We start from the raw sequence: 16,849 nt of genomic DNA, 5'->3' as shown, positions 1-16,849 counted from the left end.
CAAAGTCCTAAGTTCAAGTCATCCTCATGCCTTGACCTCCCAAAGTGTTGAGATTATAGCTGTGAGCCACTGTGCCTGGCCTCTGATAAACTTTTAAGAAGCTACTTATTAATTAGTAAGATTAGCCCTTTGTTTATGATCTGAGAGTAAGTTCTACGATATTCAGAAGTTTAAAATTATCTTACATCAACACTATTTAAAGAGAAACAATAGAAGGGAAAAATAGACCCTGTAACACAAACATATACAATTTTCAAAAAATATATAGTTATTGATCTCTACTGTCTCAGTGTACTCATGAGGCATACCCTGAAGTGGAAGTTAAAAAACATACTCGAACTTTGATTTTTCAAATGATTAGTTCTGCATAGGTTTGGACATTGGTTTTTCAGAGGGCTTCTCTCATTAGTACTGCATAATAGAATTCTATAGATGTCTTTATTTTTTTTTTTATTATACTTTAAGTTCTGGGATACATGTGCAGAATGTGCAGGTTTGTTACAAAGGTATACATGTGCCATGGTGGTTTGCTGCACCCATCAACCCGTCATCTACATTAGGTATTTCTCCTCATGCTATCCCTCCCCTAACCCTACATCCCCCGACAGGCCCTGGGTGTGTGATGTTCCCCTCCCTGTGTCCATGTGTTCTCACTGTTCAACTCCCACTTATGAGTAAGAACATATAGTGATTGGTTTTCTGTTCCTGTGTTAGTTTGCTGTTGAATGTCCTTTTCTGTTCTGTTGTTCACCAGGGAAGCTTTAAAAAATTATAATGTACAGAGCTTTATTAACTTATCCTAAAAGGAATAGTATATGGATTCCCTACTGTTGTTATGTTTTTTAAACATTACAGTGTCATAAAAATTTACTTGAGGCCAGGTGTTGTGGCTCATCCCAGCACTTTGGGAGGCCAAGGCGAGAGGTTGACTTGAGGTCAGGAATTTAAGACTAGCCTGGCAAATGTGGTGAAACCCCATCTCTACAAAAACCACAAAAATTAGCCGGGTGTGGTTGTGGGCACCTGTAGTCCCAACTACTCAAGAGACTGAGGTGGGAGAATCACTTGAATCCAGGAGGTGGAGGTTGCAGTAAGCTGAGATCATGCCACTGCACTCTAGCCTGGGCGACAGAGTGAGACTCTATCTCAAGAAAAAAAAATTATTTAAATCACAATCTTCCAATTGCCATAGTTTTTTGTCATGTAACTTCAGGTACTTCTGTCATAACAAATGCTTCATTTGACTTAAGTTTAACTGATTATTTAAGTTAGATTTGTTTATTTTTCTGTCAATTTCCATAGTTCAAACATTTTCTACTATCAAGATGAAATACATGAATGCCAAAGAATGTTTAAGACACACCTTTTAAAACCTATTCTAACCATTTTAAAGTAAGGTGTACAGTTCAGTGGCATTAAGGACATTCACAATGTTGTATGTACCACTGTCGCCTCCATTCAACTCCAAAGCTATTTCATTATCCCAAACTGAAACTCCTGAAAACTTTTGCATCAATGAGACACAGAACTAGGATTTGTTTACATCACTTTCATCCTAATATCCTCTTTGAGGGCTCTTTATTATGGCTTAAAAAAGTTATCCAGCCAGGCATGGTGGCTCATGCATTTGATCTCAGCGCTTTGGGAGGCTGAGGCAGGTGGATCGTCTGAGGTCAGGAGTTCGAGACCAGCCTGGCCAACATGGTGAAACCCTGTCTCTACTAAAAATACAAAAAAATTAGCCAGATGTGGTGGCACATGCCTGTAATCCAAGCTACTCAGGAGGCTGAGGCAGGAGAATCACTTGAACGTGGGAGGCGGAGGTTGCAGTGAGCTGAGATCGTGCCATTGTACTCCAACCTGGGCAACAAAAGTGAAACTCTGTCTCAAAAAAAAAAAAAAAAAGCCGTCCATGTGATGGGTAACACATATTTGGGATTTTCAGGAGTATGATTAATTTAATATGGTGTTATCCTACTTTACTGGACTGAAATAAATGATTGTCAGAGATTTAAAATACTCTGCTATGCTTCTATTTTTAAAAAATAGTTATTTCAAGGTAAATACAGGAGTGCAGGAATGGAAAGGAAGTTGATTTAGGACTTGTCCAGCTTCCCCCTTGCCACCCATTGTCTTCCTTAAAACTCATGAACCTTCTCTGTATCATCTGATAACTCTGACCAGCATCCCCTAATGAATTGCTTTGAGCTCAGATCTGAAGGAGAGGCAGAGCCTGTGGGGTGGAGGGGTTGTTCTTCTGGGTCCCTGTACCCTAAGTCTATGGATTACAAAAAACAATGAACTACTCTTTTGGGCTAGTGCCCCTCTGGCATGAAGCCATGGTCTCATGGGTGCCTCTGGGCTGCCCAGATCCACCCCTTGCATCATCCTTCCTGAGTCTTGCCTCCTGTATTGGAAACTCTGCATCCTCCCTTCCCATTATGTGTGCACTTACACACTTGCACACATACACACACACACACATCCCACAGATGCCACTAAGTTGGCTGAGAGAGTAGAAGACTATCCTTAGTGCATTTTCTGCTTTAGTTGAAGGGATAACTGATTGTTAACATTCACTCTCACTGTCATTACATTTTATCTTTTGCAAATCCTTTCTTAAACTAATTTTTCAGTTACGTAAATCAAGCATATGAGTTTCAGTTCTACAAGTGAGAATATCAGGGATTCAATTTCTCTAGCACTGATTTCCTTTCTTCAGTGATAGCTACCTTGAACTATTTCAGTTTCATAACTGGATGGAGCAGTTCTAGTCCCCAAAGCAGACTTGAACATTGTCATAAAAAATGGCTGCTTTTAATTATTTATTATGTCATAAGTAAATAAATAAAATGACATAAATAAATAAATGCAGCCATTTTATTTGGAATTCAGCAGCTCGGGTGGCTAATGAATTTGGTCACTACCATTATCTTTTAAACAGTTTGCAGTATATCATTTGCTTATAATTGGATTTGGGATTGAGAGCGTTTAGGTTAAGAACAGGTAGGTAGAAGGGCTCACCATGGAGCATTTTAGAAGGTGACTCCAGAAGCTATTAGTAGTGCCTGTGATGAGTTCATTCACTGTGTCATTCACGTTTGCTCAACAGATGAGCTGGTACTGTGTTACATGTTGAGAAAACAATGAGAAAACAAAACATACTGCCTACCCTAATGGGCTGTCAGTACTGTGGACAGGTAGGGAAGGAGGATGCTCCCTTGGGCCAGTTCACTGTGGCACCTGGACAAGTCTAGGAGCTATTCCAAGTTTCGGGGATGAATCCAGTCTAGAGAGGATCAGCAGCACAGGTAGATTAGGTGTCAAATGGCCTTCAACCCAGCGAGGACAGTGACTGCTGCCCCTACAGAAAGAACTCTAGCTCTTCTTCCAGTTCTGCCTCCACCTCCCTGTTCTTATTTCTCATTTGCCCTGAGGCCTTCTGCCAAGGGTCTTTCTCTCCCTTTCTCTCTCTTTTTTTTTTTTGAGACTGAGTCTCACTCTGTTCCCTAGGCTGGAGTGCAGTGGCACCATCTCAGCTCACTGCAACCTCCACCTCCCAGGTTCAAGTGATTCTCCTGCCTCAGTCTCCCGAGTGGCTGGGATTACAGACACCTGCCACCATGCCTGGCTAATTTTTTTTGTATTTTTAGTAGAGACCGGGTTTCACTATGTTGGCCAGGCTAGTCTTGAACTCCTGACCTCAGGTGATCTGCCCACCTCAGCCTCCCAAAGGGCTGGTATTCTACACTGAGCCACTGTGCCCAGCCGGGTCTCTCTCTTTGGCTTGTCTCTTTGGATGGATAATCCTAGACTTGTCACTGTGGCCTTTGATTCAGTGTCACCACAAATCACTGCATCTTGGACTCAGCTTCTGAACTGCAGCTTTGGGGCAGGAAGTACCTGCTTGGTCTGTGCCCCCCATACCAGACCCAGTGTTCCCAGCCTGTCCCTGCCCCAAGCACGGAATGTTTGCTTTCTTGCTTTATCTTTATTTTATATATCTATTTTAATTTTTATGGTTACATAGTAGTTGCATATATTTATAAGATACATGAGATATTTTGACATAGGCACACAATGTGTAATAATCACATCAGGGTAAATGGGGTACCATCACCTGAAGCATTTCTTGCTTTGTATTACAAATGTTCCAATTATGCTCTTTTAGTTATTTTTAAATGTACAATAAATTGTTGACTATGGCCATTCTGGTTGTGCTATCAAACAATAGATCTTATTCATTCTATTTAACTCTATCTTGTACCTGTTCATCATCCCCACTAACCTTGTTTGCTTGCTTTTGAGAGGGGTATTAGCTTTTGAGGTGATCTCTGATTACTTCTACACAGCTGGAAATGTGCATGTAGCTTCCTACTTTTTACGGAGATGGTCTATAGGACACAGATGAATCCCTGACATTCACGTTGAACCCTTGCTACATAGTCAGGGAAGAAGATGGCTATTCACATGAAAGCATAAAGCACTGGAAGCTGCTGAAATAGGATGAATGGGAGAACAAAATCAAAAAAGCTGACCCTGGCTGGGCGTGGTGGCTCATGCCTATAATCCCAGCACTTTGGGAAGCCAAGATGGGCAGATCACTTGAGGTCAGGAGTTCGAGATCAGCCTGGCCAACATAGTGAAACCTTGTCTCTACAAAAATACAAAAATTAGCTGAGCATGGTGGCATGTGCCTGTAGTCCCAGCTACTTGGGAGACTGAGGTAGGAGAATTACTTGAACCCAGGAGGTGGAGGTTGCAGTGAGCTGAAATTGCACCACTCCACTCTAGCCTGAGTGACAGAGCAAAACTCCTGTCTCAAAAAAAAAAAGTGCTGACTCATGAATACTGAAGATTTGCTAAGGACTTACTAAGCTCAGGCTTGAGCTGCCACAGACCCCAATGCTAAGACTCAGCAAGGGTTTTGGCCCAGGAAACCTGAACACAGCATGTCTTTTTAAAAAGTAGAGGCTACTATGTTGCTATGTTGCCCAGACTGGTCTCAAACTCTTGGCCTCAAGGGATCCTCCCATCTCAGCCTCCCAAAGTGCTGGGATTATAGGTGTGAGCCACCAAACCCAGGCTGAACACACCATTCTTGCCTCTTCCAGATAAGCAGAGGACTCAGATTCCGGGACAGGTGCAAAACCCCAAGGGCCCATGCTCACTTCAAACTACCGCAGCCCCACATCTATGCATGGACTAACAACTGAAACTGTATGTTCCTGAAACGGACTGAAGGTTAGAGTTGATGTTTCCACCATCATTCTCCAAGGTGGCCCCCACGGCAGCTTTAGAAAAGTGAAAAGGTTATATTGCAAGTGCTCCTTAATTCTTACAGAAAAGTTGCTTTTCATTCTCACGATATATACTGCCAAAAAACATTAGGAATATCTGAGTGAGACTAAGAACGATCCTTGAAGTTAAAACCATCTGTATTTGGGAGTTCTGTCCAATCCACTCATTTCCCTCAGTTCTATGCACACTGGGATAACTCACCAGTATTTTTGCAGGGCTTTGTCTGTGGAATTCAACCACAGGCACATCCCTCCTCCTGACAAGATGAGGAATGGTAGAATTTCGCAAAAAGGCGCTGAGCTCAGGGGTGTCCTCTGGGGAGGCAGCAGGCTGCAAAAACAAAGTGGGAGATACCATGTACAAATGCATGCACAGTTGCTACATTTTCATTAGCCTTGAACTCTAGGCAATTTTTTTTTCTCAATGGAATATATTCACATGAGAATCCAGACATGTTGTGATTACCAGCGGTGTGTTTGACAGTGACATGACCTGCACGCACAAGGAACAAGCTTTTCCACTCTCCAATGACAAGAATTCATGAAGCATGGGGAATGCATTCCCAGGAAGTTTATCTTGCAAGGAGAAGATTTTAAGCAGAAGTCATTTCCCCATAAGGATAGAAAACATGCAGGTGACGTTTCAGACATGAGGCATTCTTCTCTCATTGTATAGTGGGGCCAGTTAAACTGAGGAACATTCTGTATGGGGAGATGAATCCTGAGGTGATAGAAACGTGAGGTGCCAACCTCATTTGGGGAAACAGCCTGATGTGGTCAAGGACCCAACATCCACATGGCTGAACTCCACGTTCCTGTGTTCCTTTAGGAGAAAACTCTGCCCTGATGAAAATGACTTTTCCAAAGCATGCTACATGCTCACTGTGCTGCAATGGAGTCTGTTTTCAGCCCCGAGTTTGTTTTGTAAATGTTCTAGAACTTACTATTTTATCTCAGGTTCCATGCTGGGTCCATCTGCTGGCTGGATAAATATTTTGAGAATTCCAATAAATCACGCAGAATATCCCATTAACATTCTTTATTTTAGACCCACTGAATACAGAGACCTAATTTTCTGCTCCCTACTCCCACCCTTGGGAATTTGAGAATTATGACTTCTTTTACACAGTTTCTCTTTGTAGTCACAGGAGCAATTAACAATATGCTCATCTCTATGGAATGAAGAAAGAAATTTCTACATTGCAGATGTAGGCTGAATCACAAAAGATGAAATGAAAGTGCTCAGTTATGTCATGAAACCTGGAAAAAACTACCAGACAAACAGAAGGATGGAGTCCAGACTCCCTAGTGTGGCTTGCACAGGCCCTCACATGCTGGCCTTGGCTGCTTTCTCCAACCTCTTCTATCACCAAGAGCCCTAGGTCCTGAGCTCCAGCATGCACAACTGCTCTCCAGTCCGGATGGCCCCAGGCACACTCACTGAGCCTCTGTTTGATGTTCTGTGCGCTTGGTCTGTGTCCATCTGTGCCTATCCAGCTGTACCTCAATTGCCTGGTAGCTGATCTGCACTGCCCAATGAGAAAATGCAAAACCCAAAGCACAGAGTCACTTAGAGCCTCCCAGGAAACAGAGACAAAGATGATCTGGAGAGGAAAGCTAAGGCAGGGAAATCAGATGTAGGAGGTAATTCAGGAAAGTGTGGCTTTTACAGAAGCCCGAGGAAAAGAAAGTTGCAAAAATAAGAGAGCGACAAAGAATGCCAAATCCTGCAGAGGAGTAAAGAAGGGCAAAGACCTTTATGCACTAACTTGGAAATTGTGTCATGTCCTTTGCAGGGACATGGATGGAGCTGGAAACCATTATCCTCAGCAAACTAACACCAGGAACGGAAAACCAAACACTGCATGTTCTCACTTGTAAGTGGGAGTTGAACAATGAGAACACATGGACACAGGGAGAGGAACATCACACACTGGGGCCTGTTGGGGTTGGGGGGCATGGGGGCTAGGGGAGAGAGAACATCAGGAAAAATAGCTAGTGTATGTTGGGCTTAATACCTAGGTGATAGGTTGACAGGTACAGCAAACCACCATGGCACATGTTTACCTATGTAATAAACATGCACATCCTTCACATGTGCCCTGGAACTTAAATTATATTAAAAAAGAAATTATGGGCCAGGCTTATGCCTATAATCCCACCATTTTGGGAGGCCGAATCAGGAGGATCTTGGCTTGAGGCCAGGTGTTTGATATCAGATTGGGCAACACAGTAAGACCTCATTGCTAATGAAGAAAAGAAAAATTAGCCAATGTGGTGGTACAAGCCTGTAGTCCCAGATACTTGGGAGGCTGAGGCAGGAAGATCATCTAAGCCCAGGAGTTCAAGGCTGCAGCAAGCTATGATCGCGCATAGTGAGCTATGATCGCACCACTGCATTCTCAGCCTGAGCAACAGAGTGAGACCCTGCTTCTAAAAAAATTAAAAAAAGAACAAAATTACAGATATCCTTTTATGAGGAGAGATTGGTGGAGGTAGAAATTCAAATGCAGTAGCTCAAGAGTAAATGTATTTTAACAAATGGATAATATTGAAAAAGGTATGAAATTAAATCCTTCTGTTGTTCTTATATTAAATTCCCTATGGCTCAGAGACAAGATGAGTCTTGTCCCCCAAATAAGGCATGAAAACAAAATATTGATGTTTGTAGCAACACTATTTATAATAGAGAAGAAAAATAGTAATAGTAGCCTAACACTTTGCAGGCATACATAGGTTACTGATTAAATAAGTTATGGTATATTTATACAAAAACTACTGGACAGGTTTTAAAAATGATGACATTTAAAAATGAAGCTCCATTGGAATTTAGAAAGATACAAGATATTAGTAAGGGGAAAAGACAGGTTTACAATAGCATATGTAATAAGATTATATTTTAATAAAAATGGATATATATGACACTGCATATCTCTAAATAGAAAAAATCTGGAAGGGCAGTCCTCAAAGTGTAAGGGTGGTGGAGATCTGATGACATTAAGGAAATTTTGTTTATTTCTATTTAGGTATGATAATAATGTTATAGATTTTTAAAGGGTCTCCTTATTTATTTATTTTTTATATCTATAGACAGTGTCTCACTCTGTTGCTCAGGCTGGAACACAGTGGGTACAATCGTAGCTCATTTCAGCACAGTGGTCCTCCTGCTTTAGCTAGGGCTACAGGCACATCCCCCCACCTGGTGAATTTTATTTCTGTAAAGACAGAGTCTTGCTCTGTTGCCAAGGCTGGTCCTGAACTACTGGACTCAAGTGACCCTCCTCCCTCAGCCTCCCAAAACATTGAGATTACAGGTGTGAGCCACTGTGCCTGGCCACGTCTCCTTATTCATTGGCAATATATGTAATCATAAAATGTTTATGGATGAAGTGGAAAAATAACTTAATGTGTAAATAAACGGAAAAATAACAGTAAACAGGTGGTAACACCATTAGATATTTAAAATGCTCTTCTTTATGTTTTTACATATTGCCTTATATATTCTTACGATGAGCATTTAGCATTTTTAACATTAAAATTATGAACAATGTACAAAAATGTAAAATTGTAAAAAAAAAAGTGAGAAACGAAGAAGTAAGGATAGCAAGTACAGCTTGAGTATAAATGGAAAGGGAAAGAGGACCATTCTTGGAAGAGAATACAGAGTCAAGTTACTGCACTCACTGTTTGTTTTGAAGATGGGAGAAATTTAACAAAGTTCACAGAACCCAAGGAATGCCCACGGAGAGAAAAGGCTGAGGATACGGGAAATGGGAATACTTGATGTAGTAAAGTTATATCATGGAGCTGGAGGAATAAGCCTCCTTCCTCTGGAAGTGTTAGAAAGAAATTGAGGATGGGAGAGAGATGATTAGGAGATGCGTGTGTGGGGTAGGGGGTGTATTAGTCCATTCTTACACCGCTATTAAAGAACTGCCCGAGACTGGATAATTTATAAAGGAAAGAGGTTTAATTGACTTACGGTGCTGCCTGGCTGGGGAGGCTTCAGGAAACCCACAATCATTGCAGAAGGTGAAGGGTGAAGGGGAAGCAAGGCACCTTCTTCACAAGGTGGCAAGAGGGAGAATGAACACAGGAGGAATGACCAAACAGGTATAAAAACATCAGATCTCGTGAGAACTCACTCACTATAACGAGAACCTGCCAGAGGAAACCGCCCTCATGATCCAATTACCTCCACCTGGTCTCTCCCTTGACACATGGGGATTATTGGGATTGTAATTAAAGATGAGATTTGGGTGGGGGCACAAAGCCTAATCCTATCAGGTGGGGAGGAGCTTGGGATGGGGAAATGATCATTTGAAGATTCTCTTGTTTTAAGACCACCTCCTAATAGTAATGATAGAGCTATTGCGTAGGAAGGACAGAGTGGTGAAGCTTTAGATAAGGCAATGAGGAAGATGAGGAAGAGCGATCATCACAACGGCAGATGCTCCTGCGACCCTGGCTGCTCTGTGAGCATGCGCGGACATCAGTCTTTCATGGCGCAGTCAGGCTATAGGGTAGAGAAGCCAGGCTGTGGAACTGTGCATGACTGAGATTTTTCAGGTCAGGGACTTGGAAGGATACTAGAAACAGGGGGTTATGGGGGCTTATAAAGGCGTGTTTCAAGTAACTCATCATGGAGTCCAGGCTTGATAGGGAAAGAAGGTATGACCAGAGGAGGTCCTGAGAGTGGGATGGGGCAACTGAATCAGAGAAAACATCTATGCCAGGGAAAAAAAAGTTTCTTGAAGAGAACAATTGAGACCATTATAAAAAGAGGAGATTGAATTGGAGGAGAAAGGAAAGTTGAGCTGAATGTCTTGGAGGCAGAGTAGTTTGAAGTGTTGTTGAAGACCAGTGGCTGAAACCCTGGGAGATGGAGTGCATGAACCGGAGGGGAGGCCTTGGATAGGCCAGCCCTGTAGGCGCTGGGACATCTCAGGGCCATGGCAGGGCCTGGCACAATGAGGAGGAGGAGAAGCCCCACAGTTGATCAAGGATGCTGTTATGTTTCGGATATTTGTCCTCCCAAATATCATGCAGTAGGCAGTAATAATAGTGGTAAAACAATAGCCCAAAGGGCCAGGTGTGGTGGCTCACACCTGTAATCCCAGCACTTTGGGAGGTCAAGGTGGGCAGATCACTTGAGGGCAGGAGTTTGAGACCAGCCTGGCCAACATGGCAAACCCCATCTCTACCAAAAATAAAAAAATTAGCTGGCCTGGTGGTGGTGCACACCTGTAATCCCAGCTACTCAGGATGCTGAGGCAGGAGAGTTGCTTGAACCTGGGAGGCAGAGGCTGCCATGAGCCAAGATAGCGCCATTGCACTCTAGCAGCCTGGGTCACCAAGTGAGACTGTCTCCAAAAAAACGAAAAATCAAAACAAAACAATACCCTGAAGAAAACTCTTTAACTTCCTGTGTTTTCATCAGATGTATCTTGTGTACAAATAAAGAACATGACCTATTGAGGTAAATCGTCGTTCACAAACATTTATAAGTGGTCTCTCAATAAAGCACAGGGCTTACTTTGAGCTAGAGAATGAGAGCGTCACATGGCAGGGGTTGACAGAATACATCTCTTTCTTTTGTGACCCTGTTTTACAAATAGAGGAATGGCACTCTTAAACACCATAGTCAAAAGGTCTCCAAATAGCTTGCAAACCCGCTTTCTGAAATGGCATTCCAGAAATTATTTTATGAAAAACAAAACAAAAAGCAAGGAAGAAGTTATCCAAGAAATGTAAACAACAGTTAAAGCCCATTTTCTCCATGAACATTTGGAGTCTCTTTCACAATTGACCATGAACCCACAGGCCATGGCTTCCCAATGAGGGTGGAGGAGGCTGGCTTTTAGCACCCATGATAGGCAGATGGTTTCCAGGACAATTTGTGAAGTGCTAGGAGAAGCTGGTAACCACGAAAAATGTCTTCTGCAGAACAAATGAAAAGGACTTCTTTCTGCAATAAGGAAATAACTGTTGGTAAACATGTTTCTTTCCACAACTGCTACTCAGAATTTGGCTCCAACAGGAATTTCTGATTTTCATAATTCTTTAACCAACTCTTCACTGTGGCATAGATTTAAATTTATGGATTAAAGGGATACTACGCAGCCAAAATGTGCAATACAGTTGGAAGTGCAGCCTTTGAAGAAAGGGGTTGGGTGAAATTAGATTAACGGCCCTGTGAAGCTAAACAAAAGCAATGAACATTATCTTTTTCTTGTTGGTAATTTTTTTTTGGATTTCAGATATTCCTAGCACGCAAGAACCAACAGACAACTCTCATGTACTTTGCCTATAATTATACCTACGTGGCGACAAGGCCGGGGGGTCAGTCCACCATGTAATTTTCTTTAAGACATGAATGTTGAGGATTTGTAGGGAAAGAAAAACCCCACTTTTTAAAAATCTCCTGAAAAGTTCATGCAAAGCATAAATAAAAGAATCAACTCACTATATATGCAAACCTGAAGACCATCTCAAAGAGAAGATAAAAATCTCAGAATGTATAATTCTGTCTTTGGTGGTCAAGAAATGGATCTTTAAGCACCCTATTTTGTTTTTTTTTAATCTGGTATCTGCTATGTAGCTATTCAGGCACTTTTAAGGGTAAAAGGCGAATACAATTCCTCTATCAGAGGTAGCATTCCCATAAGAAAGAGAAAGTATACCTAGGACAGACTGGCCAGGTCCTGGGGCAAGCTATAGATGTCACTAGCTCATCACAATTGGAAAGGAAGTAAATTAAAATTGGCTACTGTTCTCCTGATCAGACCTTCTGAAATAATAAACAGCTAAGTTTATTTTTTTCCTGCTGGGAGGAGAGTTTATAGAAGACAGCTGAGCATTAAAGCAGCAAGTAACAACGTCAAATAATGCTTTAGCTAGGACGTAAGTTACAGCTCCTGAGGTCAAGACTCTCAAAATGATTCCAAAAAGAAATCAGCAGTTAATGGTAAAGATATACAAATCGTCTCCATCTTTTCATGTCTTGATTTTTTTTTTTGTCCTGAGATGGAGTCTTGCTCTGTCACTCAGGCTGGAGTGTAGTGACACAATCTTGCTGACTGCAACCTCCACCTCCTGGGTTCAAGCAGTCCTTCCTCATCCTTCCAAGTAGCTGGGATTACAGGTGCCCACCACCATGCCCAGCTAATTTTTGTATTTTTAGTAGACATAGCATTTTGCCATGGTTGCCAGGCTGGTCTTGAACTCCTGACATCAAGTGATTCTCCTGCCTTGGCCTCCTAAAGTGCTGGGATTACAGGCATGAGCTACTGGCCATATGTTTTGATTTTTAAGGGTGTGTATGTGTGTGTATGAGAGAGAGAGAGAGAGAGAGAGAGAGAGAGACAGAACCAAGAACTGTTGTGCTAGGAAGTGCCTGCATTCTGAATAAAGGAAAACCAGTAAACAAAGACAAGAAGAAAGAAAGTACACTTCAGGATAAGACACAACCATGCAAATATGCCAAACCACTGTCTGCGGACCCACTCATTCTAAAACATAACTCTAAAACTCATCCCTAATGAACGGATGGTTTCTGTGTCTCTGCTTTCCACGTTTGTACTATCTGGTTGTAATTTGGACTTCCCATGGGACTGGTCTGGTTCAGGAGACATTCTCGGCAGCAGCCTCCAGATTTCCATGGCACTCACAGCCGTTTTTACAAACAGCATTGGCTTTCTCTCATGTTAAGCTCTTTGTCTATGGACTCTTTTAGGCCACTTTTATCTCAGGATTGTTTTCTTGAACTTGGGCCCAAAATGGTGTTCCATGGTCTTAACACAACTGATATGTGGGCATCTTATTGGTCTTCCTCTCCTAGGTACAGTCTGACATCTAAGCCTGTTTCTGCTGCATCTCACACTTGGCTATTTATTACAAAATCTTGCCAACTAAAGAAAAATGCTAGGCCAGGCATGGTGGCTCACACCTGTAATCCCAGTACTTTGTGAGGTTGAAGTGGATGGATCGCCTGAGCTCAGCAGTTCGAGACCAGCCTGGGCAACATGGTGAAACCCTATCTCTACAAAAAAAAAAAAAGATACAAAAATTAGTGAGGCAAGGTGGTACAAGTCTGTAGTCCCAGCTACTTGGGAGACTAAAGAAGTGGGAGGATCGCTTGAGCCTGGGAGGCAGAGGTTGCAGCGGGCAGAGATTGCACCACTGCACTCCAGCCCATGCAACAAAGCCAGACCCTGTCAAAAAAAAAAAAAAAAAAAAAAAAAGGCTAGGTGCAGTGGCTCACGCCTGTAATCCCAGCCTCTGGGAGACTGAGGAGGGTAAATTACCTGAGGTCAAGAGTTTGAGACCAGCCTGGCCAACATGGTGAAACCCTGTCTGTACTAAAAATACAAAAACCAGCTGGGTGTGGATGGTGGGCACCTGTAGTCCCAGCTACTCAGGAGGCTGAGGCAGGAGAATCATTTGAACCCAGAAGGCAGAGATTGCAATGAGCTGAGATCCCGCCACTGCACTCCAGACTGAATGACAGAGTAAGACTCCATCAGAAAAACAAAGAGAGAGAGAGAGAAAGAAAGAAGAAAGAAGAAAGAAAGAAAAGAAAGAAAGAAGAAAGAAAGAAAAGAAAGAAGAAAGAAAGATCCGCTACTCATGGAACTTTTGGCTCTTCAATAGGTTTTACTTTTTCAACCTCATCTAAAGATCACAGTCTGCATGCAGGACTCTCCAAACCCTAGGATAAAGCCCACCAAAATAAGAAAATGGATAGTATGAAATGATTACTGTACTGCCTTTAGATTAGTTGACAAATACTTTACTCAACTCCAAAATTTTATTCCAAGAAGGATCTGGAAAATATTAGCCCTCATGGATTGCTTTGGATGCTGCAGACAGCTGAATGTTTCAAAATGTTGTAGATGGTACGATGTGAATTAGGTGCCATGTTAAAATCCTCTACCTCTGACCTAGACCATGAAGCCTGGAGGGAGACCCTCCCTGGACATCTGCTTATGCCCCTAAGTTTACAGAAAACACAGCTGAACCTGATGAAGCAGAAACTATCACGGGAAAAACAGAAACTCAAAGGAAGAAACATTTTCATTGGGAGGCAAAAGAGAAAGCGGGAAAAGATGTCCCCAAGGCACTTCCATACCCCTATGCTGACCTCAGTTGGGCTTTGGGGCCAACTCACAGGGGAAAGAAACATCGGTTGTGCGGCTCACCCAGCCTTTTCTGATCCACTCCAGCCCCCCACCCCTTTGCCTAACACTGATTCCACCTTCCCTCACACCCTGAGGTTTGAAAATTTTGACAAACCAAGCTGAGTGAATCCCATGAACCCTGATACAAAAAAGTATACAAGAGGCAGGATGTCATGCTGTCGCCCAAGCTGGAGCACCGTAGTGTGATCACAGCTCACCGCAGCCTCCAACTTCTGGGCTCAAGTAATTCTCCTTTCTTAGCCTCCTGAGCAGCTAGGACTCCAGGGACTACAGGCATGTGTCATCATGCCTGGCTAATTTGTTTTTATTTTTTGCAGAAATGGGGTCTTGCTATGTTGTCCAGGCTGCTCTCAAACTCTTGGCCTCAAGTGATCCCTCCACCTCGACCTACCAAAGAGTTGGGATTACAGGCATGAGCTATGCACCTGGTCCAAGACAAATATTCAAAATAAGAACTCACTGACTTCTAGAAGCATCCATGTGTGGTTGCCACTGCCCCACCCCAATTTAGTTGCTAAAGCTCTGTGTTTGGGCAACAAGTGAGGTGGTTGTGGGTGAGAACTTTTCACCAGTGTTTTCTAAAGCAGTCACAGGTTACAGGATGATCCCAGCAGTAGCTTTCACAAGTAGTCAATGTCTCCTCCCAAAACTTTGGGGACATCAGGGTAACTTGCTGGGATAACCAAACTGTAACCAGTTTCTACTGTGAAAAAAACCCTCAACCTTTTTGGGTTTTATCAGATGCTGAGACTTATGTGAGAAGATTTTCAGGGTTTTGTTGTATTTGGAGTGCATATCCAAGTTACAAACTGGTTGTATTTCAGAAGGTTTTAGGCTACATGTTTGGCACTCAGAATGCATTTCTCTTTAGAAATGATGTTCTAAATGGTGCTTCAGTTCTCAAGCCAATCCACAAAAACCCAACTTAATCCTCAATAGGGCTTTGATGCCATAAAAGTACGTATTTGTAAGAAAAATAACAATGTCCAGGACCGCTGCCATATGAGTAACTTAAAAAATAGAAAAAAAATCCATTTGTTAAGTACATTGTATTCAGCACTGATATTTAGGTGGAAATAAGTTTAATTGAGGGAAATGAAGTATGTGGGAACTTGTCAGGATTCTCAGGGTGTATTTGGGAAGTTCTGAAGGCTTTAGAGTAAGTGGCAGTGGTTCCTCGGAGTGGGTGACCTTGAAAATGCTTCTTAGGAAGTCTGGATTATTTTTCACAAGTTTCCTTAGAGATCTGTGAGGGGTTAGGAAGAGGTAATGAAGAAGAGAGCGTCTTTCCAGTGGGATGCGGGCAACATGAGAACACATAAGGAAGGAGGACGTTGACTACAAAGTGGATCTGAACACCACGAAAGGGATTTTGCTGAAAGGAAATCAATGGAATGATTGAAGAGGAAAACATAGGAAGAAAGCGGCAAGTCCCTCAGCTTAGAAAGCTGGAGTGAGAGCTCCCCTCTGACAGGTCCATGGTGGCCTGGGACATTTTGGAGGCTAGTCCAGTGGAGACTGGAGCATCCTCAGAAAGGGGGAAGGACTTGTAGATATGAACTGCTCATAGATGCAGCTGTTTTCTGAGATATTTACTACCTATATCACTTGTATAAAGAAATGATAGAACCAAATAATCAGGAATTGAACCTTAGTTCACTTCTCCAGTAAGTAAGATTGGATACTGAAATTGAATTCTTGCCTTTACAAATGTTATTTCTGCCTCCTCCCTGTTTCTTTTCATAAGCTCATCCTCTCTCTGCTTCCTACTAAAAATAAAACTATACAATTTTTTTAAAAAGAGATGCAGTCTTGCTATGTTGCTCAAGCTGACCTCAAACTCTTGGCCTTAAGTGATCCTCCCACCTCGGTCTTCTGAGTAGCTACAGACACACATCACTGTGCCTGGCTATGGCACAGTTTTGTTTTTTTAAGAGCAATTCATTTTAATGCTAATTTGAATCTAAAATTGTGGTTAAAATAAAAAATTTCTCAGATCTATTATGTTGAAGACAACAACAGGTAAGAGATTGTTTTTCACTAAAGACCAAGTCATATTTAAGACCAAGAAAAGATTATCTTTGCATTCTCTAGGAAAAATTAAATTGCCAAGTAAGTTAGTAACAACTTCACCAAAAATTATTTATTGTTGTAAGAGGAGAATAATTTTCAAGTACTCTCAATTTGTTGCAGCCACTAATATATAAACTCTCTTGATTATCTGTTTTTTAAATGTCTATTAATAAAAGCTCTTTTAGACTCTCTGGAGCATTTATGAAGTATAGGTGAAAGTACTTTGAGAAACTGACAGTAATAACATTTCAACTTCTCTATAAATTTAGAATTTCA

At 42.0% G+C, this 16,849-nt stretch overlaps 1 protein-coding gene across 1 annotated transcript in view; it reads right to left on the bottom strand.

The window, feature by feature from the left end:
* Positions 1-16,849, bottom strand: part of ITGA8 (integrin subunit alpha 8) — a 187,509-nt gene that overhangs the window by 32,143 nt on the left and 138,517 nt on the right. The window contains 1 exon segment of the mRNA XM_064368406.1: positions 5,503-5,631. Within this exon segment, the coding sequence (XP_064224476.1) occupies positions 5,503-5,631 (129 nt within the window).

Source organism: Aotus nancymaae, unplaced genomic scaffold, assembly GCF_030222135.1.
Source record: "Aotus nancymaae isolate 86718 unplaced genomic scaffold, 86718_ANA_hifiasm-v0.15.2.pri h1tg000077l, whole genome shotgun sequence".
NCBI classification, from domain to species: domain Eukaryota; kingdom Metazoa; phylum Chordata; class Mammalia; order Primates; family Aotidae; genus Aotus; species Aotus nancymaae.
Note: the sequence above shows the minus strand (reverse complement) of the source record. Positions and strands in the feature narration are given on the sequence as shown.